The sequence below is a fragment of the Cotesia typhae genome, unplaced genomic scaffold, assembly GCF_013202065.1.
Source record: "Cotesia typhae breed Kobodo isofemale line unplaced genomic scaffold, CoteBio_Ctyphae contig_20, whole genome shotgun sequence".
NCBI lineage: Eukaryota > Metazoa > Arthropoda > Insecta > Hymenoptera > Braconidae > Cotesia > Cotesia typhae.
In genome coordinates this window covers 2,156,928-2,181,316 of record NW_027423725.1, presented here as the reverse complement: position 1 = coordinate 2,181,316, position 24,389 = coordinate 2,156,928, and the positions used below count along the sequence as shown (strand labels likewise).

General features: G+C 26.0%; 2 protein-coding genes across 3 annotated transcripts; one reads left to right on the top strand and one right to left on the bottom strand.

The window, feature by feature from the left end:
- Window positions 1-2: 2 nt before the first annotated feature.
- Window positions 3-6,057, bottom strand: Eogt (EGF-domain O-GlcNAc transferase). Its single transcript, XM_074259139.1, has 11 exons — window positions 5,666-6,057; window positions 4,283-4,489; window positions 3,589-3,795; window positions 3,369-3,517; window positions 3,137-3,300; window positions 2,927-3,047; window positions 1,634-1,787; window positions 1,013-1,213; window positions 661-794; window positions 489-591; window positions 3-282 (listed from the first exon to the last, which is right to left on the bottom strand). The coding sequence occupies exons 2-11, from the start codon at window positions 4,463-4,465 to the stop codon at window positions 112-114; spliced, it is 1,587 nt and encodes a 528-aa protein (XP_074115240.1). The 5' UTR covers window positions 4,466-4,489; window positions 5,666-6,057; the 3' UTR covers window positions 3-111.
- Window positions 6,058-8,161: 2,104 nt separating this feature from the next.
- Window positions 8,162-20,956, top strand: Sec24ab (Protein transport protein Sec24AB). Of its 2 annotated transcripts, XM_074259137.1 has the most exons (17): window positions 8,162-8,381; window positions 8,487-8,590; window positions 8,774-8,944; window positions 9,718-10,595; window positions 10,680-10,981; window positions 11,835-11,937; window positions 12,857-12,983; window positions 13,065-13,174; window positions 13,778-14,009; window positions 14,086-14,243; window positions 15,462-15,687; window positions 15,770-16,099; window positions 16,176-16,286; window positions 18,117-18,289; window positions 18,371-18,706; window positions 18,777-18,880; window positions 20,329-20,956. In XM_074259137.1, exons 3-17 carry the CDS (start codon window positions 8,806-8,808, stop codon window positions 20,438-20,440), a joined length of 3,441 nt encoding a protein of 1,146 aa, XP_074115238.1. In that variant the 5' UTR covers window positions 8,162-8,381; window positions 8,487-8,590; window positions 8,774-8,805; the 3' UTR covers window positions 20,441-20,956. The 2 variants fall into 2 exon arrangements, with proteins under 2 accessions (XP_074115238.1, XP_074115237.1); XM_074259136.1 differs by having other exon boundaries at window positions 8,162-8,590.
- Window positions 20,957-24,389: the final 3,433 nt, after the last annotated feature.

Sequence of the window (24,389 nt, the reverse complement as noted above, 5' to 3'; positions counted from 1 at the left end):
GTTGTGTGAAAAATTGACTGTATTTGTATAAAAATAAAGAGAATGTTTGTTATTAGGTAACTTTAAATTACTTATTTTAATTTTTAATTTATTTATTTTGGAAAGCTAATGTCATAATTCGACTTTTGGCGGCTTTAAGCAAGTTTGGGAGCTGAGGAACTTTTTGTAATCCGGATTACTGGTAACTGAGTCTGCGGCTAAAGATACGATGCGCAGAAATTCTGTTACGTTGAAGCTGTAGTTTGTGAATTTTGCATGCGCTCCACCATCTGGATGATTGCCCTGTAAATTTATAAATTAAAGTAACTTTAAATTTTTGATATTTAAGTTATTTTTTGCTTTGTTTAAACTAAGGTTACACAGTAAAAAAAAATTTTTTTTCGCTCAAGAAAATAATTAGGAAGAAAAATATTTTCATGACTCAAGTAAACCTTTTTTTCTGTGTAGATTTAAAAAGTACAAAAGTAATGTTGAAAAGTTTTACTTACAGGATCTTGCTGCATCAATTTCTCATCGTCTTCCCAAGTGAAATATTTTACTCCACGTAATCGAGCCAAATCTTTGTAACAACTAGCATCTTCACAATTATATCTATAAAAATGTTCGTTATTTTATGAGAAGAAAAGTCAGAATTTGAAATTTACAAAAAAAAAAAATTACATTTCAAATACTGCAGCCCAATCAGGTAAAAACAACGCATGCGTCAGTCCAGCTCCATGGATTCCAATGAAGACATCGGAATTACGAGTTATTTCCAGCTGTTTTTTAAAAGGTACTTCTCGATTATAAACAACCTGATGGAACAATAAAGTTTTAACCAATAATTTACATTGTTAAATTTAAGTATCACTGAGAGAAAAAATTTCTCTTGAAAAAAATGAGCATTGTAATAAGAAATTAATTTGTTGAGAATTTGAAAAAATTTTATTTCTTGTCACAGCAATGCCCATTTTTGTCGAAAGAATTTTTCTCTCAATATATAATTGAAGAAAAAGTTTGATAGTCGACTTACTCTTTTAACTTTGTAATTAGTATTCTTTTTCAACCCGGCGACAAGTTCATCTTCGTTCAATATTCTTCTATATCTTGTATCCCGACTCAATAATGTAACATGAATTTTATTGTCTTTACGTTGATACATTGGAATTTTCAGTCTGTGTAATATATGTTCGCTAAATGCTTTGAATAATCCACTTTTTTCACAGCCGTAGATCTAAAAAAATTGATTAATCAAACTATAAGTTGTATTTTTTTAATTTATTTAAAAAAAAGAAGGAATTATTTACAAGTGGGGTCAATCCCATTTTGGGCCATAACTAGGTGAAAAATTAACATTTTCAAATTTTTTTTTCTTCTTTTTTTTTTACGGCGCATTTATGATCAAAAATGTCGTGAAAAAAAGAAATAAAAATTTCGATAGTTTTTTTGCCTTTAAAAGTTGGAAAAAATTTTGGCTCTAGATGTTTTTGGATAAAATTTCTATTTTATCTTTTTTTTATGTTTTTGATAGATTTTTTTGAAAAGTACATAAAAAAAACGAACAATTTAAGAAAAAAAATTATTGATTTGATCAAAAAAAAAAATAAATTTAACACTTGTAAATAATTACCAAAAAAAAAAAAAAGATACTTACTAAAGGAGTATTATAAAAAAGGCCGAAAATCATACGTGGTAATAATGGCAAAACCAAATTTTTGAAACAAACTGTGTTACCACGGAATGTTTTTAAATCCCACAAAGAATTTTTGGTAAACGCTTCAAAAGTATCTTGAAATGCTGAATGGTAACTGAAATTTTAAAATATTTGACGTTTTGAATTTAATGAGTTAAATTAAATTAAAATGATTAAATCTGATTCATTTATAACTGGATCTAAACAATTAGATAAAAGCAGATCCAATTATTGACGAGATCTAACTGTGTGTGAAGATACAGCAATAATGTATAATTTAAAATTTTCTAGGACTCATACACTGACAAAAAATTAACTGAGAAAAATTCTTTAACGAAAAAAATTAATTTGAAGAATTTCTTTGCTTTGAATCAAGAAATTATCGAATTAAGTTGAATGTTAAATTCTTTAAAATAATATTCTTCGGTCAAGAAATTTTTTTTGAACCAAGTTAATTTTTTTATCAGTGAACTCAAATATTTATTAGTTTTTTTCAATTTTTAATAACTATTTAATTGTTAGTTGATTTCATGAATAAACTGGATCAATCTATTTCTTCTTAAATATCTAATTATACAATAAAAAAAACTACCATTATTGAGTAACTAGATTTTTCAGTTAATTGGCACTGAGAAAAAAAAATACTTTTAATCAATTAACAATTTCTTGGTTCAAGAAACTCGATGACGATTAAATATTCTAAAATTATTAATTATTAATTTCTGAAGAGAAGAACATTAATATTTATCTTTGGATAATCGATAAACAAGAGAATAGCTTTATTTAAATTAAGTAAAAATTATTTCAATCAATTTAACAAGTTCTTCAGCTAAGAATATATATTCTTGAAAATTTTCATGAACATAAATTCTTGTATCAAGAAAATTTTCTTAATAAAAGTATTTTTTTTCTCACCCGTACAAAAAAAAATTTGATTCAATATGAATTTAATATTGAAATTAATATTTTGACATAAACGTAAATTAGTTTTCAGATCAATCGAATTTGAAATTGAATTGTAGATAGAAATTAACACGCCTGTAGAACTTCCAATCCTGCTTCAGAATTTTAATTAAGACTTAAAAATACTTTATGTATAAAATGTATCTTAAATATTAATAAATCTTCATTAAAATTCTGAATCAGAATTTTTTTTGCACGAGCAGTGTAGACTTTATAGCCAATTAACTGAAAAACCTAAAAAGTATCATAAATCAGTCTTTAGGAAAAATAAATATTAAATAATCGGCTTACTTGTAACTTTCCCATATCAAAATATGATTATCAGTACTAAAAGTCGATGGGTGAGTATTATTAACATGTAGCGACGCATAAAGGTTAAAAAAATCACAGAAATGATGATACAAATTGACTGCTGCAATAAAAAGTGCAAACGTAAATTAAGAAGACTTCTTTAATTGATTAATTATAAATTATAAATTATCACCTAAATAAAACACTTACTTGCATCAATCTTCATAATATAAGTAGGCTTTTCAATAACTATATCACAGTCGTCTTCGACAATTGGCCGACGTGGTAATTTACGAAAATAACGCAACTCCGGCCCCCAAGATTGTAAAGCGCTAATATGATCCGCATTCTCTTGCAGTTTTTTTTCGTTTAATCTATAAATTAGAAACTTATGTCAAAATGTCAACAAATTTGTTTAATTAATAGAATACCAAATAATTACTTGCAGTAACCACCGATTTGCCCTTCCTTTAAAACATCCATCGCGTATCTTATAGGCTCTTTTCTGTGGGTCAGATCCGTGAAATTAATCATTATATTTCTTCCCCGACAAAATCTTAAATGTTCTGAACATTCTAATGATGAATCCTCCTGAAAGAAAATTAATTTTAACTAGTTAATTTCAGCCGGTGATTATTTGATTAAACGAACTGAAATTGAACCTTGAAAAACGGCTCGCACAGTAGCGTCATTTCATTTCGTTGATCTCTGACATATCCAAAATCTCCTTGCGAATAAAATGTATCTATTTGTGCTTTTTTACTTGATACCCATCCTTTGTGATCACCTGGGCAATGTGGAATTGAGAATGCATTTTCTTGCTTGCAATTATCTTCATATCCCCAACAAGCTTTTTCATTTAAATGTTCCTTTGAAAAAGATATTAATTATTTGAATAATTAATTGAAAAAAATTTTAAATAGAGTTTTATTGTCTATATAATTAAACTATGTGACTCAACAGTCAAATAGCGATTGCAAGTAGCTAATTAATGTTAATTAGTTAATAAATTACTTTTAATATAAAAAATTAATCACTTGAATTTTCAAAATTTATTTTTTTAAATAATTAAAACTTAGTTATTTATCAAAAGTAAAATAATTAAACTAATTGTTTTATTTTAGTTAAAAAAATAACAAATTTCACACTTTATGATTTTTCACTCCTTGAAAGGTAATTCCCCTTTTAAAATATTCATTATTTTAATTATTTCATAAAGTGTTTCACAATTTCTTTAAAGAAGAAAAACAACTATTATTTCTTCTTTAAAATTATGAAAAAAATAATTTATAACTTTTAGTTATTAAAAATCAAATAATTTGAATTGATTACTCAAAAAAATAAAAAAATGATTACCTTATAAGGACACGCCGGATCATGTTGATATTCCCGTGCAATAATCGGAAGTGAGTTGAAGTAATATTTCAAATGATTTGCCGGCAAATTTATGTTTTTATAAATATCACTAGCACACACATTGGTAATTAAATAAATAACAACCATGAACGATATATAATTTTCTTTTGATAAATTTATCATGATTGTGCCGGCGTTTATGGACAGCTGAAATAAAAATATAAATTAATCGGTTTAATAGATACTTGACTACAGAATTAACTTCACTGTGAAGAAGGTAACGCTGGGAACTCAAAATAAGAGTCGTGTAGTGAATGCGCGGTTGTGGATTGCTCAGTGGCAGGGAAAAAATTATAATGAAGAAAAAAAGTAGGCGTTAATGTATGGGTAAAGAGTAAGGAACACCTGATGTGGGTGTATGACCTCACTTTTAAACACTAGTAATTTTTTTTATATACATATGGTTCTTTACATATTTTTCCGTTATTTTATTTCCAGATAATTTTTGATTGTCATCTTATGTTTGGTTGTGATTTAAGCTTTTTTTTATTTTTGTTTATCATTGTTGGATAAATTATTTTTATTCACTGAACAAAAATTTTTAATAAAATTTTATTTGATAGGAAAAGAAATTATTTCGAGTTCAATTAATATTTATGTTTTTACAGGCTAGCTCAAAATTATTTTAATTACTTTAACGAAAAAAAAATTTTTTTTAACTAGACAATTATTTTAGATGTTGAAGAATTTCTTGAAGACTGTCAGCAAATTGAAAAATTTTTAAATTAAGCGCTAAAAAAATAGTTCAGAAATTATAAAATTATTCAAAAAATGAATTAAAACCAAGAAAATATTTTTAGTAAATTGCGTTTTTTTTTTTAATATTTACAAGTGAAATTTTAAAATTTATTTATTATAAAAATTTTAAAAATTGTCAGATAGCTGCTAATTTCAGTTTCATTAAAAAATGCATTTTTTACAGCTTTAGTTTTAGAAAAAAAACTACAAATTTCAATTCAAATTTTGATGTAACTATTTTTTTATATTTTTTTTTTTTTTTTTTTATAAAATTTGTGGAATTTTTTGTAAAAATATATTTTTAAAAGTGAAAAAAAATTAAGAGTAAAAAAAATTTCATTGTTTTTTTTTTTTTAATTAAAATTGATAGTCTGCTGACTGTCATTAAGTTTTAACAAAATCTATTTTTTGAACTTTTCAAAACTTAAAATTAAACCAAAAACTAAATTTTCAATGCAATAAATAAATTTTCACCAATTATATTCTTCTTATTATTTAAAAACTTAAAAATAAAAAACAATATTTGTATTTAGGAGATAAAAATCAATGAAAAATTTAAAAATATAAATTAAAAAAATTACTTACTCATAAATAAAATCTTGTGTATGATATTATTTTCTTAATATTAAAATCTACAAGGAACAGGTGTTTCCGTTTCACCAGCATCAGTAGACTGTTATTTTAATAGAATTTCTAATCTATAATTTTTTTATTGTTTTATTATATCCTTTACTTTTTCCTGAGATATCCACCTTCTTTCACTTGTACTTTCAAACACGAGGTAATCAGCTGTTTGCTATTAAATACATATATTACACATATTTTACCTTGGTTTATTAAATGCAATAACTACATACTCTGTCATGATCTGATGCGCTTGCAATAAATGTTTTTCGAAAACTATTAAATCATTATTACGATAAACAAATAATTGATTTCATCGGTATTTTTAAACGGAATACGTTTTTTTATTCAACGATTTGTCAATAATGTAATAGGTAATAAGAAAATAGTATAAAAAATAGTGTTGATTTATTCCTGGCCGTTGAAAATAAAGTGACGAATTTTTTCGATTGTGAATAAAATTTACTTATACCGATACATTATCAACGTGTAGTAAGTTTTTAATTGATTTTATAATAATAAATCCACGAATAATAAATTTCTTATAATTTTTATTGACAATTTTTTTAATTTTCACTATTTTGTAAAATTGATAAAGTTGAGCGCAATTTTAAAAATTCTATAAATTGACTAATTTTTTTTTTAATTACTCTATTTTTTTTTTTTACAAAATTGAAAATTATCGCATTGGTTCCATATCGTTGATCAAGTATCAAAATTTACTAATTTTTCTCCAAAAATTTATAAAAAAAATTTTAATCACCCAAAACTTTTTTATTTCAATCTGTTTTCATTTAAGAAAAAAAAAAAAATAAGTAATACTCTCTAAAAATTAATTTCTAAAAAAATTTAATGACGAAAAAAAAAACAAGTATGAATTTTTTGACTTTCAAATTGAAAAAAAAAATTTTTATAATTTTAAATTTAAATTTAAATTCATAAATCCGCCACAACATAAAAAAAATTTAGTTGAAAAATTTTTACAACTCTTTCTTTTAATGACAATTGATTTATTATAAAAATTAAAAAAATTATCAGATACTTGCTTATTTCAATATCATTTTATTTTTTGAATTTTTATGACTAAAAAATGACAGACCCCTACATCTAAATAATTACCTTAATTAAAAATTACCTATATTTTTTTTTTTCATTATAAAATAGAATATTTTAGAACTTTATAAAAATTTTAAAAACAGAATTTTTTAGATTTTTCTTGATTTCAAAATCATAAATCCATTTTTTTTTTTATTCATATTCAGTTATTCTTTGAAACTTGTGAATATTGCAGATCCATTTAAGTGCATCAAAATAATAAGTGTCAACTTATAGAAAGACTCTTCTTCAATTTGCCCCAAAGTGCCTGAAAAGAAAAAAAAGTATTATTATTAAATTAAATATCAAAAATATGATAATTAAATTAGGAGACATTTTCATAATTTTTTTAAATAAATAAATTAACAAAAAAATTTTCTCATTTAGAAATTGTAAAAAAAATGACATTAAATTTTGCTGTCACTACAAAATTTTAGAATTTTCTTTAATAAACAAATTTGTTCCAATAGATTATTTTTAAAAAATTACATTTTCAATTTTTTTTAATTTCTAAATGTCAATTTTGTTTAAAAAAAATTTTTTTACTATAATTTATTGGTTACAAGAATTCTTATAATTATAAAATGTCTGCTAAATTAATTTTCATAAAAAAAACTATAAATGTAATTTATTTGTTAAATAAAATTCAAACACACTTAAATGTCACAGATAAATATTAATTTGTTAAAAAAAAAAAATTAAAAATTACATTTTCTCTTATAACATTGAAGTTAGCCGTCAGCTGTTGAATTTAAAAATTTTTTTAACAAATTAATTACAATAAAAAAATGCTTCCAAAAATTTTCACTTGTAATTTTTATTAATTTTCATAACACTGAAGTTGACAGATATTAAAAATTTTTTTAGAATTTTATAGCAATTAAATTATTAAAAAAAATTTAATTAAAAAGTTTCACATGTGAAAATTAATAAAAATTATGATATTAAAGTTAGCTGTCACTTGACAATTTTTTAATTCTTTCTAACAAATAAATTTGCTCCAAAAATTTATTTAAAAAAAATTGCATTTTTAGTTTTTTAAAATTTCTAAATGTCAATTTTTTTTATAATTTTTTTTTTCCCATAATTTATTTGTTACAAAAATTCTTAAAATTATCAACTATCAGCTAAATTAATTTTCATATACAAATTACAAGTGAAAATTTTTAGAATTAATATGTTAAAAAATTTTTTAAAATTGACAGCTGACCGCTAACTTCAGTATTATTAATTTTCACACGTGAAACTTTTTAATAATATTTTTTTTATAACAATTAAATTGCTGTAAAATTCTAAATAAATTTTTAATATCTGTCAACTTTAATGCAATTTTTTTTCTCTTACCTCCGTCATGACAAAACTACGTTATCGCTCGGAATCCTTGAGAAAACTTGAAGCCTACGTTACCCATGAAGATACAAAATACTCGGAGTAAAACTAAATAAACACTACGAGTTGTAGGCAGCGCTCTAGTCGCACTAGAGCTGCCACGTAATGTTGCGTGCCGTTTAACAATCCCAGTGTCTTGCTGTCTACTGATGTCTGTGTCTCTCTGTCTATGTCTGTCTGTGGAATATTATAGGTTGCCAGCGCTATAACAATTAATAAAATAATCTCATATATATCTATTTCCATAAAATCCGCTAAAAAATTAATCATTATTCACAAAACGTTAACCATTTTTTAGAAGCAATGCTACACATGACTAAAGTCCGAACCTAGCAGTAATTTACTTGGTAATAAAAGTTACACCAAAAGGAAGGATATATTTATAAATTATATTACAATAAAGTGAGTAAATTAACTGTTTATGCTTATTAATAAATAATTATTTTTTACAACTACAAACTTTCAGATTACTGTTAAAAAAAACTAATTTTATTTTTACACTTGTCAATCAATTATTATTTTTTTTTGCACGTGATGACGTTTTAACTTTCACAATATTTAATATATTTTTATTTTTTATTTCAGAGTTTATTAAGGCTAAGCGACAGCGATTTGAAATGTCACAAAATACCTATCAGCCACAAAATATTGATAGCAACGTCCCATTAAAAAGTGGACCATCCTCAATACTTAATGGTCAATCAACGATTCAACACAATCAAAATGGTAGTCAACAACAAATTTATAATTCTACTGGTAATTACTTAAATATTTATCTTAATTAATCTCGAAGATTATTAATTAATAAATTAATAAATTACTTAGAATTTATTTTTTTTTCTACTGTAACTTTTGATCTTGACTTTTGTACTTCGGTATCTCAATTCTTAAGAAATAAATTTAAATGATTCAATTAATTTACGTACAATAAAAATACTTTTTATTCTTAACGAATAAAATTTTTATTCAATAATAAATCAGTGGAGATCAACTATGTATTATTCTAAAGAATAATATTCAAATTGACAGATATCTGTCAAATTTTTTATTTTTTCTATTTTAACAATAAAATTATTAAAAAAAAATTTCCACATGTTGAAATAAAAAAATTAATAATACTGAAGTTAGCAGTCAGCTGTTGATTTAAAATTTTTTTTTAATAAATCAATTACAATAAAAAAATGCTTCTAAAAATTTTCACTTGTAATTTTTTTTAATTTTTTCATGTGAAACTTTTTAATTTAATTTTTTTTATAATAATTTAATTGCTATAAATATCTAAAAAAATTTTTTATATCTGTCAACTTCAGTGTCATAAAAATTATAAGTGTGAATTTAAAAAAAAAATTTTTTTTTACAATAAATTTATTTCTAATAAAATTTAAAAAAATTATCAAATGTTTCCAAATTTCAATTTTATTGAAATAAAAAAAGAAAAATTTAATTAGTTATTAAAAAAATTTACAATTAAATTATTAGTTTAAATTTATTAATTATAACAACTAATTTAATTATTAATTTAAAATTAGGTACGCCATCATCTCAATCATCACGTGAAACATCTCGGGACCCATCTCCGACCCAATATCTTCACAATCAATATCGTCCTCAACTGACAAGACCGCCAATGCCACCAATAAACGGTCAACAGCCTCATGATCCACCGGGACCAGTCCACCCGCCGGTATTTCAATCTCAGCCTCCAAGATTCCCACTGGGTGTCATAAAACCACAGGATCCGCGTCAACAACAGCCACCAGTGGCTCCTAGAATCAAGTTAACCCAAGATCAGCCTCAGTTGAACGACCAGAGACAGCCGCCAGTAAATGCGAATCAACCTAGCCATCTAAATGCTCTTCCATACTCTAGTAACCAACAATATCTACCGCCACAGCAACCGCAGCAGAATAACAACTTCAGTCAAGGGCTAAATAACCAAGCCAGTCCCTTGCAATACTCTAGGCCACCAAATCCAAATCCTCCACCATCTGCAAGTTTATCCAACAAAAATCAAGGGCAAAATTTACCAACTGTCCCGCTAGTACCAAATTCACAATATAATCTTAATAGTAATGTCAATCCGAACTTAGTTATGGGACCGCCACGCCCGACACTGCCAACCGCTCAATTTTCTAACAATCAGCAGCACCAACTTCAGCAGCAGCAGCCTCCAATCCCAAAGCAGCAGTTAAATTATGGTAATCAGCAGATGGATCCAAGGTTACCACCGACTAGCAGCACAGCGCCGATTTATCCAACTCAAAATTACGGACTAAGTCAACAAAATTTAACTAGTCAGAAGAGGTATCCACCTGCTAATTTCAATCCAGTTCCTAGTGCTGGGGGTATTACAAGTCCTACCAATGATAACTTGCCGAGAAGTGGACCGCCGCTTCCTGGACAAGTGGTAAAATTTATTAATAATAATAATTAAAAGAAATTATTTTTTTTTTTAAGAAAGTTGGGAGTTTAATTGATTTAAAAATTTCAGACAAGCCCGTATGACAACAGACAAGGTTATTACGGTCAAATGTCAAATGTACCCTTGGACAATATGTCGAAAAGATATCCGTCGCAAATGACCGGTGGGGTTAATAACTATCAGAATGACATTAATCAATTAAATACTAAGATGAGTAGAATGGACGTTGTGAATTCTGGTTTCAATCAAATGTGGAATCATCATTCAATTGATTTATTGCAAAACAGAAATATTTTACCAGCTGATAAAATTGAACCACCTATTATTAAGTTGCCGCAAGAAGAACTGGAAGCTGTTAATTGTAGTCCTGAGTAAGTATAATTATTTTCTGTTGATTTAAAATTAGTAAGCGGTAGGGAATACAAATTTTTATTTAAATATTACTTCGATCAATTTTTTATAATTTAATTGAACAAAATATATGGGTGATTCTCTGTAAGGACGTTTTTTGCTATCCCAGGCATGGTTTTATCAGAAAAATGGTTATTTTGTAACTAAAAAAAATTTATTACGAAAGTAAAAAAACATTTCTATTTGGAGCACTGAAAACTAAAATGAAATAAATTTTTGTTTTTTGCTATAAATTCATAAAACACCGAAATAACAGTCCCCTGGGTTGTCCTATTGCCAAAATTGAAACTTTAAAATTAAATTTTAAATTATTCGTCTATAATATATAATTTGGTCCATAATTTTTATAAACTTAATTAGTTAATTAACAATCTTCTTCAATAAAGTACCAAAAATTAATTTGTTTCATTAAATTCATTAAACCAAAGTTTGTCCTAGGCGTTTTAAGAACAGTCCCCTGCCAGAAGTTTAAAGCCAAAAGAAAAAAATCCACCGTGTTATTTTACCTTTTGCAAAGTTTATAAGGATCTAACTAGCCTTAAGTTAATAACCATAGGGCTGTGAGCGCTTTATCGCCGTTTTATTTAGTGTCAAAAAGACCGTTTGTGCTGAAAACATGTGTCTGGGCCGTAAGAAACTCAGTCCCCTGGCAACTATTTTTATTTATAATTTTTCTATAAAATTGGATCCATAAGTCTTAATATTATTCTAATGAATCTATAGATTTTTGACAAAAATTATTGTAAAGCAAAGTATCTTCGTTTTAAGTACAAGGATATTGTTATCCATGAATAATTAATTTTTCAATTTCAGTATTTTCCGCTGTACATTAACCAAAATTCCGGAAAACGACAAATTACTGAAGAAAACACGATTACCACTAGGAATTTTGATACACCCTTTTAAAGATTTAAATGTAAGTATCAATCCTAACACTGATAGAAAATTTAAATTGACGAAAGAAAAAAAATTTCGAATCAAGAAAATCATTTCGAAAAATTCGATAATCTTGAGTCAAGCTAAAAAATTCTGGATCCAAGACATTTTTCTCGATTTAAGGGACACAACTAGTGTGAAATTTTTAAAAAATCTATTTTTTTTTTTTTTTTCATATTTTGATAGGCTATGCCTTTGAAAATAAGATACTAAAATTTTTAATCAATATCTCAAATAGTTTTTGAGTTACAGCCATTCAAAAAGTAGCCGCTCGGCCGTTAGAATAGGATAATTTTATCTTTAAACGCGTTTTTCTCGTAACATCATTTTTCCAATTTGTTGGAGTAATTATTCGGAGACAAATGATCCGATCACTACCAAATTTTTTTCTGCATGTCCTGTATATAGTTCTCCAAACGATGACCCTTCAGATTTTTGATCTGATTAAAAATCGAATTTTGGCGGGCCAAAAACGACCAAAATTTTGGGTAAAATTCGACTTTAAAAAAAAAAAAACGCCACCATTTTGTCTATTTTTGATATGTTTTTTCGCCCTTGCATTATCATACGAACAATATCTTTTAGTTTAACAAGAAATTTTTTTTTTACGTTTTATCCACGAAGAAGGCCACAATCAAAATTTCAAAATAATTGGTACAATAATTTTTTTTTTAATTTTCAAAAATCGCTTTTTTGTTAGGCTGTCACACTAATTGTGCCCCCTTAAGTAAATTTTACTTGGCTCAAAAATTTTACTACTTCATTGAAGATCATAAATTTCTTAAAATTGATTTTCTAGGATCAAGATTTTTTCTTTTCAGTCAAATTAACATTTTTATCAGTGAAATGATTTCATGGTATGTAATGAAAGTAATCAATCAATTGTGTCTATTTTTCAGCATTTACCGTTGATACAATGTAGTACAATAGTGCGCTGTCGTGCGTGTCGCACTTATATAAATCCTTATGTATATTTCATTGACCCAAAACGGTGGAAATGTAATTTATGTTACCGCGCAAATGACCGTGAGTATTTTGATTTTTTTTTTTTTTTAACAAATAAATAAATTAAATAGATTTAAACATTAATGATCTATTTGATTAAAGTTCCCGACGAATTCCAATTTGACCCAGTCTCAAAATCATTTGGCGATCCGACGAGAAGACCAGAAGTTAAAACGAGCACAATTGAATTTATTGCGCCAAGTGAATATATGGTAATTTTTATTTATCAATTATATAAAATAATGATAATTGATTTTTTATTATATTTCATTTATTTAATCAAGCATAAAGAATTTATCCACTTTAATCTTCAAAAACAATTTTATTACCACAATAAAGAATATTTTTAAATAATTTTGCATTATGTAAATAGTGCAATTGTAAGGAAATATTGTTTTCAAATGTTTGAATTATTTATTAATGATAATAATTGAATAAAAAAATTATGCTTTGAATAAAGCATATTTATTTCTGCATGAATATGTAAAATTTATTTTTAAATACTTGAAAGTTTTTAAGCAGTCAAATTTTTGATGACAATTATAACTTGATTAAATTATTTACTTATATTTTTATTGTTAAAAATATTTTTTTCGACTTAATAATAATTAAACTAATAAATTATAAATATTTATCATTAAAAATAAACTTAATGATAAATTTTGTTTGCATTTAATTTAATACAATTGATAAGAAAGTAAATTAAATTTTTTATAATTTAATAAGTAACTCTGTTAGGAATTTTTTTAAATAATTAAAAAAAATTGCATTAATGATAATCAAATTTTTTATTAAAATGCTTTAATAATTTTCAGCTCCGTCCACCTCAACCAGCCGTTTACCTCTTCATATTGGACGTTTCAAGACTGGCCGTTGAAAGTGGATACTTGGCAATCGTTTGCAATACGATAAGCGAAGAATTATCAAAATTACCGGGTGATAGTCGTATGCAAGTCGGATTTCTGGCTATTGATTCAGCTGTACATTTCTTCAGCATGCCTGATAATGTATCTCAGCCGCATGAATTGATAATGCTTGATGTTGATGGTAATTAATGATCAATTTTATATTTCTTCAATCAATTAATGTATCACTAATGGCAGTTATTTACTTTGTATTACAGATGTTTTCTTACCGTGTCCAGATAATTTAATTGTTAATTTAAAAGAACGGGAAGAATTAGTGCGTGATTTATTAACTCAATTGCCCACTAAATTTACTGGAACACTTGATAATAATAATGCCTTAGGTGCTGGATTACAAGTTGCTTATAAATTGATGGTAAGTTTTTTTTTTTTAATAAATTGAAAAATTGTTAATTTTCAGGAGAAATTTTAGTCCAGAATTTTGAAAAAATTCATTTTTTTTGCACAGTAAAAAATTCCGCGTTATTGTGTCAAAAAATTTTGTGATAAATATTTAACACTTTTATGTGTAAATTTAACATTCTTTGTGTTAAATTAACACAAAAAGTGTTAAATATTTAACATGAAAATTTTTAACATAAAATTTTTGGATGCTAAATTTTTTACTGTGTGAATAATCGCCAAAATTTGTGCTTTTACACCAGAATAGTTCTTAAAATTAATATTAGGGTAAATCTGGGTATTACTGCGGTTTTTTCGGTAAATCTGACTTTAAAAGCATTTTTATTAAATTTTTGAAAAACAACAATAATTTTTTTTTTTTAAACCAAAGTTTGACTCATTATTGAGTCAAAAAAAAAATCAAGAGTTTATAAGAGATAAACTAATATTTTCTTTAAATAATAAGCATTTAAAAAAAAAGTTCATATACATGTATTACTGCGGGCATAAAAGGAGCTTGTCTCTACTACTGCGTGCCTATTACTGTGGATGAAATTCAATGTGAATGTCAATAAACAACATCGGGATCATATAAGAAAATAAAATACGTTTGAAAGATAATTATTGGTTTAATAAAATGACTGGATTAGGAAATCGTATTCCTGAAATAATTTGAATTCATATCAATTAATAATGATCGGAAAAATGATGTATAACATAACAAGCAGAGTTTTTATAGTAATTAAAAAAATTAGCTTTATCGAAGAAACACAAATCTTGATTTAAAAAAATTATTTAAAATTTTTTTAAATTGATCAGAAAAAATTTTGAATAAAGTTACATTCACTTAATTTAATGAAAATTTCTTGGTTTGAAAGTTTTTCTTCTTAATTTAATACAACAAATTCTTTATTATAATGACCGCTTGTATTTTTTATCAACTTTGATTTATTTGTTTTATTTTTTATCAATTTCTATTTATAATTTATTTTTAAGATTATTAATTTTTAATTAAGAGCAATTTGAAGGCAACTTGAACTGTCAATTGACAGGCAATATCTTCTTTTCAATAATTGATACAAATGCATACAAAAAAAATTTTTTTATCGCAAAAATACACTGACGACAAAATTTTTTTCCTTATTCTATTAATTACATAGATAAATAAATAATTGGCATTATAAATTTTTAGTCTGCTAGTGGTGGACGTGTAAGTGTATTCCAAACATGCTTACCAAATTTTGGACCAGGTTCATTACAAGCACGAGAAGATCCAAATGCACGTGCAAACAAGGATGTACCTTACTTGAATCCAGCGACTGATTTCTACAAACGTCTTGCGCTAGACTGCAGTGCTCAGCAAATAGCCGTCGATTTGTTTTTACTCAATGGTCAATACTGTGATTTAGCCACTATATGTGAGTCTGCAATTACATTAAATCTTCACTGTACAAGATAAAGTTAGATCTTAACTTTGCTAAAGAGTAATTTAACTTTCAGCTGGCATATGTAAGTTTTCTGGTGGTTGCATATACCATTTGCCACTATTCCGTAACAATAAACCGCAGTGTAAGGAAACTCTCGAACGTATGTTGCATCGTTATTTAACTCGAAAAATAGGATTTGAAGCTGTCATGAGAATACGCTGCACACGTGGATTAAGCATTCATACTTTCCATGGTAATTTCTTCGTTAGATCAACAGATTTATTGAGTTTGCCAAACGTTAATCCAGACGCAGGCTTCGGTATGCAAGTTGCTATCGAGGAAAATTTATGTGATGTACAGACTGTATGTTTCCAAGCTGCTTTACTTTATACATCCAGCAAAGGTATGCTTTTGTTATTTATCATTAATTTTGTTATTTTTTAAAAATGATTTTAAACGTTTAATTACTCATTTTTTAGGTGAAAGACGTATCAGAGTGCATACGCTTTGTTTGCCAGTTTCAGCAGATCTGACAGATATTTTGTACTCTGCTGATCAGCAATGTATTATTGGATTGGTGTCAAAAATGGGTAAGGCTTCATTATTTTTCTTCAATTATAATACAAAGTTTTGCATTTTAATAATTGATTGATGGTGGAAATAACCACTTGAGGAACTATTGTACTACATTGTATCAACGGTAAATGCTGAAAAATAGACCCAAGTGATTGATTACTTTCATTACATACCATGAAATCATTTCACTGATAAAAATGTTAATTTGATTGAAAAGAAAAAATCTTGATCCTAGAAAATCAATCTTAAGAAATTTATGATCTTCAATGAAGTAGTAAAATTTTTGAGCCAAGTAAAATTTACTTAAGGGGGCACAATTAGTGTGACAGCCTAACAAAAAAGCGATTTTTGAAAATTAAAAAAAAAATTATTGTACCAATTATTTTGAAATTTTGATTGTGGCCTTCTTCGTGGATAAAACGTAAAAAAAAAAATTTCTTGTTAAACTAAAAGATATTGTTCGTACGATAATGCAAGGGCGAAAAAACATATCAAAAATAGACAAAATGGTGGCGTTTTTTTTTCTTTTAAAGTCGAATTTTACCCAAAATTTTGGTCGTTTTTGGCCCGCCAAAATTCGATTTTTAATCAGATCAAAAATCTGAAGGGTCATCGTTTGGAGAACTATATACAGGACATGCAGAAAAAAATTTGGTAGTGATCGGATCATTTGTCTCCGAATAATTACTCCAACAAATTGGAAAAATGATGTTACGAGAAAAACGCGTTTAAAGATAAAATTATCCTATTTTAACGGCCGAGCGGCTACTTTTTGAATGGCTGTAACTCAAAAACTATTTGAGATATCGATTAAAAATTTTAGTATCTTATTTTCAAAGGCATAGCCTATCAAAATATGAAAAAAAAAAAAATAGATTTTTTAAAAATTTCACACTAGTTGTGTCCCTTAAATCGAGAAAAATGTCTTGGATCCAGAATTTTTTAGTTTGACTCAAGATTATCGAATTTTTCGAAATGATTTTCTTGATTCGAAATTTTTTTTCTTTCGTCAATTTAAATTTTCTATCTGTGTTAGGATTGATACTTACATTTAAATCTTTAAAAGGGTGTATCAAAATTCCTAGTGGTAATCGTGTTTTCTTCAGTAATTTGTCGTTTTCCGGAATTTTGGTTAATGTACAGCGGAAAATACTGAAATTGAAAAATTAATTATTCATGGATAACAATATCCTTGTACTTAAAACGAAGATACTTTGCTTTACAATAATTTTTGTCAAAAATCTGTAGATTCATTAGTTAATAATCTATAAAATCAAATTTTGAATATTTTGAGTCTCCTACAAAATAGTATTAGTTTACTTATATAATAAATTTTTTTTAGTCACATAATAACAATTTTTCTAATAAAAACATGCCTGGGACAGCAAAAAACATTTTTACAGAGAATCACCCATATAAATTCGCAGTATTGTATCTAATTTTCTAATATGGAATTAGCGGGAAGTTGCAGGGATGGCCTTTAGAGTCAACCGTTTTCCTAATTTTTTTTTATAAAATGAAATTGTGAACAACTTTTCTTTAAAAAAAATTTTTCATAGGACCAATACTTTTGATATAACATCAAATATTTGAACCATTAATAATAATCTGTTATTTTGAATTTGCGGCAAAAATTTTGGCGCTAATTACAATTATTAGTTCTTATCCAATTACTATCTATTTTTTTATCAGCTTATTAGAAGACATTAAAGTTTTCATATTGTTAAATAATTAATTATAGATTTTTAATATAAGAAACAAATGAAATTATCACAGCAATTTTTATTGAATTTACTAAATGGATATCTGATAAAATATTAAAAATTAAAAAAAAATTATTACAGCCGTTGATAGATCACAGCAGACTTCATTATCGGATGCACGTGATGCATTAATAAATGTCGCCATTGACGCGTTGTCGGCATACAAAATAGCACAACCATCAAGTACTGGTGGTTTAATGGCACCACTTAATTTAAAACTATTACCTCTTTACATCGTAGCCTTAATGAAAAGCGTAAGTATCTGAGTTACTTATTAAATATTAAATTTAATTATAATATCAATATCACATTAATTATTTTTAATTGATCAATAGGTTGCCTTCAGAACCGGCACAAGTACCCGATTGGACGATCGTATATTTGCAATGTGCCAAATGAAGTCGTTACCACTGTCACAGTTGATGTTGATGGTTTATCCAGACTTATATCCGATTCATAATTTAGATGATCAAAATGGAAAAGAGATTGATGGCAGATTGTGTCCTCAACCCCAGCGCTTACATTTAACCGCTGAGAAACTGGATTTCCGCGGCGCATTTTTATTAGATTCTGGTGATAAAATTTATATTTATATCGGGAAAAATATTGATCCACTCTTTTGTACTAATGTATTGGGTGTATCCTGTTACTCAGCCATTCCTGAAGAAATGGTAATTATTAATTATTATCTTTTTTTTTTTAAGAGGCTCTTTAATTAATATTTTTTTGTTTATTTTTTAGTACGACTTACCAGAATTAAACACTGTGGAAAATGAACGGCTAAGGTTATTCTTGTTCAGTTTACAAGAAGAAAAACCATATTATGCAACTGTACAAATAATACGGTATTTTTTTTTTTTTTTTAATTAAATTATATTAATAATATTAAAAAATTTTATTTATAAAAATTCGCTCTAAGTTCAACTTGAAATTTTCTACCAATCAGGTAAAGGCTCCAAATATTTATCAGTTTTGATAAAATGAGCATAAATACATTATTTGTAAATTTACTGGAAGATATGAGCTTAAAAGAGTGTTATATTTTTTTTTTGTAGTTTTAACTCAAAAACTATAATTTTTTTTTAAATGGTATTTTCTTCCATGTAATGAATAAATTGTAGCATTCAAATGTTATTAATTTAAGAATTATTGATAGTTCTATATTCTGATACAATATTATCGGCAGTATTCATATTTAAATCAATGGCCGAAGCCATACTAACAACAATAGATACATTGGATAATTTACAACTATTGTTGGTCAAAGTAGTATTTCAATTATTAACATACTTATTCTAAGAAACATAATTGATAATTTGATATTCAATTGTTTTGACAATTCCTTGTTTATTGGTTATGAAGTATTTAATTTTACATAAATTGATCTTAAATGTACCTACCCTGGAAAAAAAAAAATTCTTGACTGGAGGATAAATTTTTTTGACTCAAGAAAATATTAAGGAAGATTAAAAATTTCTTGAATGAAGCTAAACTTTCTTGAGCCAAGAAAATTTCTTCTTGCTCCATAATAATTTTTGTCTTCTTTAAAATTTTCTTGGTGCTAAAAGTTTTTTTTCTGAGTACTGAACACGGCGAGATTAAGTTCTACTGATTAATTTTTACAACTTTTTAATATTTTTACACAAACTGATTTTTTTTTTTTTTTTTTTATTACAACAACTGCATATATTTTGTGGACACGGAAAGAACAAGATGGCACTGTATGTCATCCCAGATTATACTCAATAATATCTGTAGTGAAAAAAATTTCAGATAGTAGCTAGAAAAATCTAGATTATACTGCGTGATATCTGAATTATACTCTCTATAATCTGGATTATACTCATTGTAATCTGGATTATACTCATTGTAATCTGGATTATACTAGCTACTATCTAAAATTTTTTTTCACTCAGTATAATCTGGGATGATATTCAGTATCATTTGTTCTTTCCGTGTATGCGCAAACTTTTATTTTAAAAATTGATAATTACGTACTGAATATAAAATTAAATTACTAGATTTTTTAAATCAAATTTTTATTCTGCCTTGCATTTTTTTTATCATGACATTTTTTTTTTAAACTAAATTTTTGGTTTATATAAAATTATATGAGATTAATAAAGAGTTAAGTTATCAAAATTGCTACGGTGGCGCTAGTTGTCTATAGAGCAAATTTTTGAATATTCTTTTAAAGTTTCTTAACTTCAATCATTTAATTTTTAGTTAAATTATTATAAAAATTTTATTTAAACATCAAAAATAGAATTAATAAATGTTTTATAATTTACAGCGATGACAGCCATTTCAAGAATCTATTCATCGACTATTTAATTGAAGACCGTACAGAAGTAGCATTAAGTTATTATGAATTTTTACAACATCTTAAAACACAGATTAAGTAATTAAAATTAATATAAATATAATAAACAATTTAGTTAATTAAATAAATAAATAAATAAATATTATTAATGAACATCACCAGATAATACGCGTGATAGTTGAATGATTTTTTTGTTTTCATACCGCGATCAAGGATGACAGAATTGTTTCAAAATATTTTTAATATTATAATTTAAAATTTATTATCATAAAATCTATTAGTTAATTAGCTTATAATTGTAACAATAAATAACAATTTAATGTTATAATTATAAGAAAAAAAAATTAATTAGAACTGGGATTAGTTGACCAAATTATTATTTGTCTAGTGTAATGTAATATGTAATTATTTTTAATTATTTAAAATGTAGAATATCACTATTATAAAAAAAAATAAGATTAAAATAATGCCATAAATGTATGTAAGATGGTTTATTAAAGAAATGTATGCGTTTTAAATTTATTTTATCATTAAATAATTATAATTTTAAATGACAAACATAATTCACATTTGTCGAATTTTTTATTTATTTATTTTAAATTGTTATATACAAATGATGGTGATGTGAAATATATTGTGTAACATAAAAAAAAAAAAAATATATATATATATATATATATATATATATATATATATATATATATATATATATATATATATATATATATATATATATGTTTAATATGTAGAAATTCAAACGAAACGAGAAAAAAATATTTTTTTTTTTTTTTAATTAATTTAAAAAAAATTTTTTTTTTTTTTTGGTAAAATCTTTGTATATATATAATAACACAACTATCGATGTATTATTAATTTTTAAAATTGATAAAATAATCCATACTACGGAATCTTTAAGTACTAAATCAAGTGCATTGTATTATTATTAAAAACAATAATTGTTAACTTCAGGGTTTTGATTAATTATTATTGATTAATCAAGTATTGTTTAATCTGATAATTAATAAACTATACATCAATGCATCATTATTATTAGTTAGTTAATTATTATAAGTAATTTGTTGTATTTGTATAAAAATGAATAAATTAACTAAATAAAAGTTATAAATTTACGATAACATACAAAGAAGTGTTTATTACTGACTTTTTATGTGAAAAATATTCTCAAAGAAATTTTTTTCTGGAGATACACGGAAAGAACAAAATTACACTGCATATCCTTCCATATTATACACAGTGTTATCTGTGGAGAAAAAAAATTTCAGATAATATCAAATATAATCCAGATTATACTAAATTATTTTTGTATTATACTCAGTGCAATCTCCGATTTGACCAAGTAATTTTTCTGGTTATACCGCGTAAGATAACACTGGATATAATCCGAAAAAATATCCCGTATAATTTGAATTATACTTAGTAAGTAGAATCTTGGATTAATCATTTTTTCAAAAATTTTGATATTCGACTTTTTTTTTTTTAATTGATAAATTTTTTTTTTAATTAGTAAAATTTTTTTAAATTGTGATAATTTTTTTTTTTAATTGTTCGCTTTTTTATGTATTTTTCAAAAATGCAATGCAGGGGCGGGGGGGGGGGTCTCAAAAAATTGGCATGTGACCATGCCCACGATTCCAACTCTCCTAGAAATCTGAAATAAAATAAAAAAGAAGATTATTAATCTAGAGTAATGTCACTATGGCATAAACTACGATCATCCCCAAATTTCAATTTTTAGTATTTTTAAAAAATTCGAAAAAGTCAAAAAAATCTATAGATGTATAGGAGACTTTCTATAGATATAGTCACTCATCACGATATCTCTGGAACTATAAGACCTAGAGACTTGAAATTTGGCAAGAATATTCCTTATGCCGAGTCGAGGTCACCTAAGAACGGATTTTACGAAATTCCACCCACAAGGGGGGTTGCGGGGGCGTTAACAACAAAAAATTCCCGTTTTCAAACTATAGTTCCTATCGACTTCAAATTTGATAGGAATCTTCTGTAAGAAATGTAGAAATAATCTATCAATGAATTTTACGATATCTCACCCCACAAAGGATTGCGGGGGTAGGTATTAACAATGAAAATTTTTAATTTCCAAGCTATAGCTCCCATAGACTCCAAATTTAATAGAAGTCGTCTAGATGTGATACAAAAATAATCTAAGAACGGATTTTACACCGAATCACCTCCAATAAAGATCGCGGGGGTGGGTGTTAACAATAAAAAATCTTAATTTTTAAAATATGGCTTCAAAAAACTGCAACTTTGGTAAGGATCTTTTATTTGTCATGTAGAGATCATCTCAATACGGATTTCAATAAATTCTACTTCCGATTCGATGGAATGTAGAACCTGTGCAAGTCAAAATAATACTCCAATTGAATTTCAAGTCCAGATCTAAAACTACAATTCTATAAAGTGCCCAGCGGAGCGGGCGGACAACAGCTAGTATTTTATAAGGTGGAAGTAATTTTTTCTTAATTCAAATTATTATAGATACTTGATACAATAAATTTTTATATTTGATCAAAATTCTTAGATACTTTAGGGAAGCAGCGCTAACTACTTCAGCTGAGAAAAAATTTTCTCACCTTGAGAAAATTTTTCTCTTGAATATTTGATACCCATTTTATATTATTTTAGCGTGCAATTATACATATTGAATAAAAAAAAATGATTCAATATTATTTGATCTTCCCATTTGACATGTTAATCAATAAAAATATTGATAAAAATTTACTTCTATCAAGATATTTAATTTTTTTGAGCAAGAGAAAAATTTTCTCAAGACAAGAAAATTTACTTCTATTAAGAACTAAATTTTTTGGAGCAAGAGGCTGAATATTCTCAAAACAAGACGATTTTCTTGACTTAAATAATTTTTCTTGGATCAAGATACGTATTTTTTAAAGCAAGAGAATTAATTTTGTTGCAATAAGTGAAATTTCTTGAGTAAAAAAAAATTTTTTTTTCGCTCAAAAAAATAATTAAGAAGAAAAATATTTTCTTGGCTCAAGTGAACCTTTTTTTATGCGCAGGAACTGTGTTAGGACATTTCCTGAGATATTTTGCGTTGAGACGATTTATTTGATTTTCATAGAATCTTTAACAGGAACATATACTAGTATCATATAATTTTCTATAAGCTGTGAGTTGAAAAAAAAAGTTAATTATTCTTCATATTTTGGAGTTTAAAAACTAAACTTCAGTTCGAGTATTCTCTTAAGTTGAATTTCCGACAGTTTTTAACTTAAAATGAAGAACTAAAGGATACTTTTAAAAACTTTTGTCAAAGAATGAGTACATAAAGTTTGTCAATTTGTGGATTTCCGTGCTCGAAGTCAAACCCCTTAGACTAAATAATTTATTTCGTTATCCACTTGACCGTTATATTTTGAGTCAAACTTCTAAACTTGAAACAGAAAATTAAATGGCCTTCTTCGAAACTTCTGGAGGTCAGTTGCAGAACAATCGATGATGGACGGTAAGTCAAGAAGTAACTTTGATGCTAACGATACTTGAGTAAATTGCGTCAAAAAGACATTGATGAATTTATAACTATTGAAGACTAGATACAAGATATACGCCAGATGATCAGATTTACAGTTTAGTTTTGTTCTACCATAGAATTCAAACTAGTTTCTGTATTATATTAAGCCCTTCAACCAGTCGATTCAATCTCATACGGGTCTACCTACTTGTTCAATTCACTCAACTATCTTTCAATAGTAATTTAGATCAATTGAGGTCTGCACAAGCATGAGTACTTTCATCTCACCTGTCGATAATAACAGACGAGATTTTTGATTCGCGCTAAATAATAGAGCTTATCTCTATACACTCCAGCGCTCTTTTTTTAATGATTTGTTTCAATGCAGGCTTGCGGATTTATGTCCAATTGTTCCGCTTTTGAGTTTTTTACTTTTTTACTTTTGGTGGATTTGTAAATTACACGGATTCGGTTACTCGAATAATTGAATAGATTTTGAACAAGCTATAAATTA

What these genes read in the sequence shown, in the direction of transcription:
- Sec24ab (XM_074259137.1), top strand. Translation starts at nt 8,806, where the DNA reads ATGTCACAAAATACCTATCAGCCACAAAATATTGATAGCAACGTCCCA. An exon ending in ACAAATTTATAATTCTACTG is followed by an intron (nt 8,945 to 9,717) that starts GTAATTACTTAA and finishes ATTTAAAATTAG; the next exon opens with GTACGCCATCATCTCAATCA. An exon ending in GATAATGCTTGATGTTGATG is followed by an intron (nt 14,010 to 14,085) that starts GTAATTAATGAT and finishes TTTGTATTACAG; the next exon opens with ATGTTTTCTTACCGTGTCCA.
- Eogt (XM_074259139.1), bottom strand. Translation starts at nt 4,465, where the DNA reads ATGATAAATTTATCAAAAGAAAATTATATATCGTTCATGGTTGTTATT. An exon ending in ATCCGGCGTGTCCTTATAAG is followed by an intron (nt 3,796 to 4,282) that starts GTAATCATTTTT and finishes TCTTTTTCAAAG; the next exon opens with GAACATTTAAATGAAAAAGC. An exon ending in TTTTTTATAATACTCCTTTA is followed by an intron (nt 1,214 to 1,633) that starts GTAAGTATCTTT and finishes CAATTTTTTTAG; the next exon opens with ATCTACGGCTGTGAAAAAAG.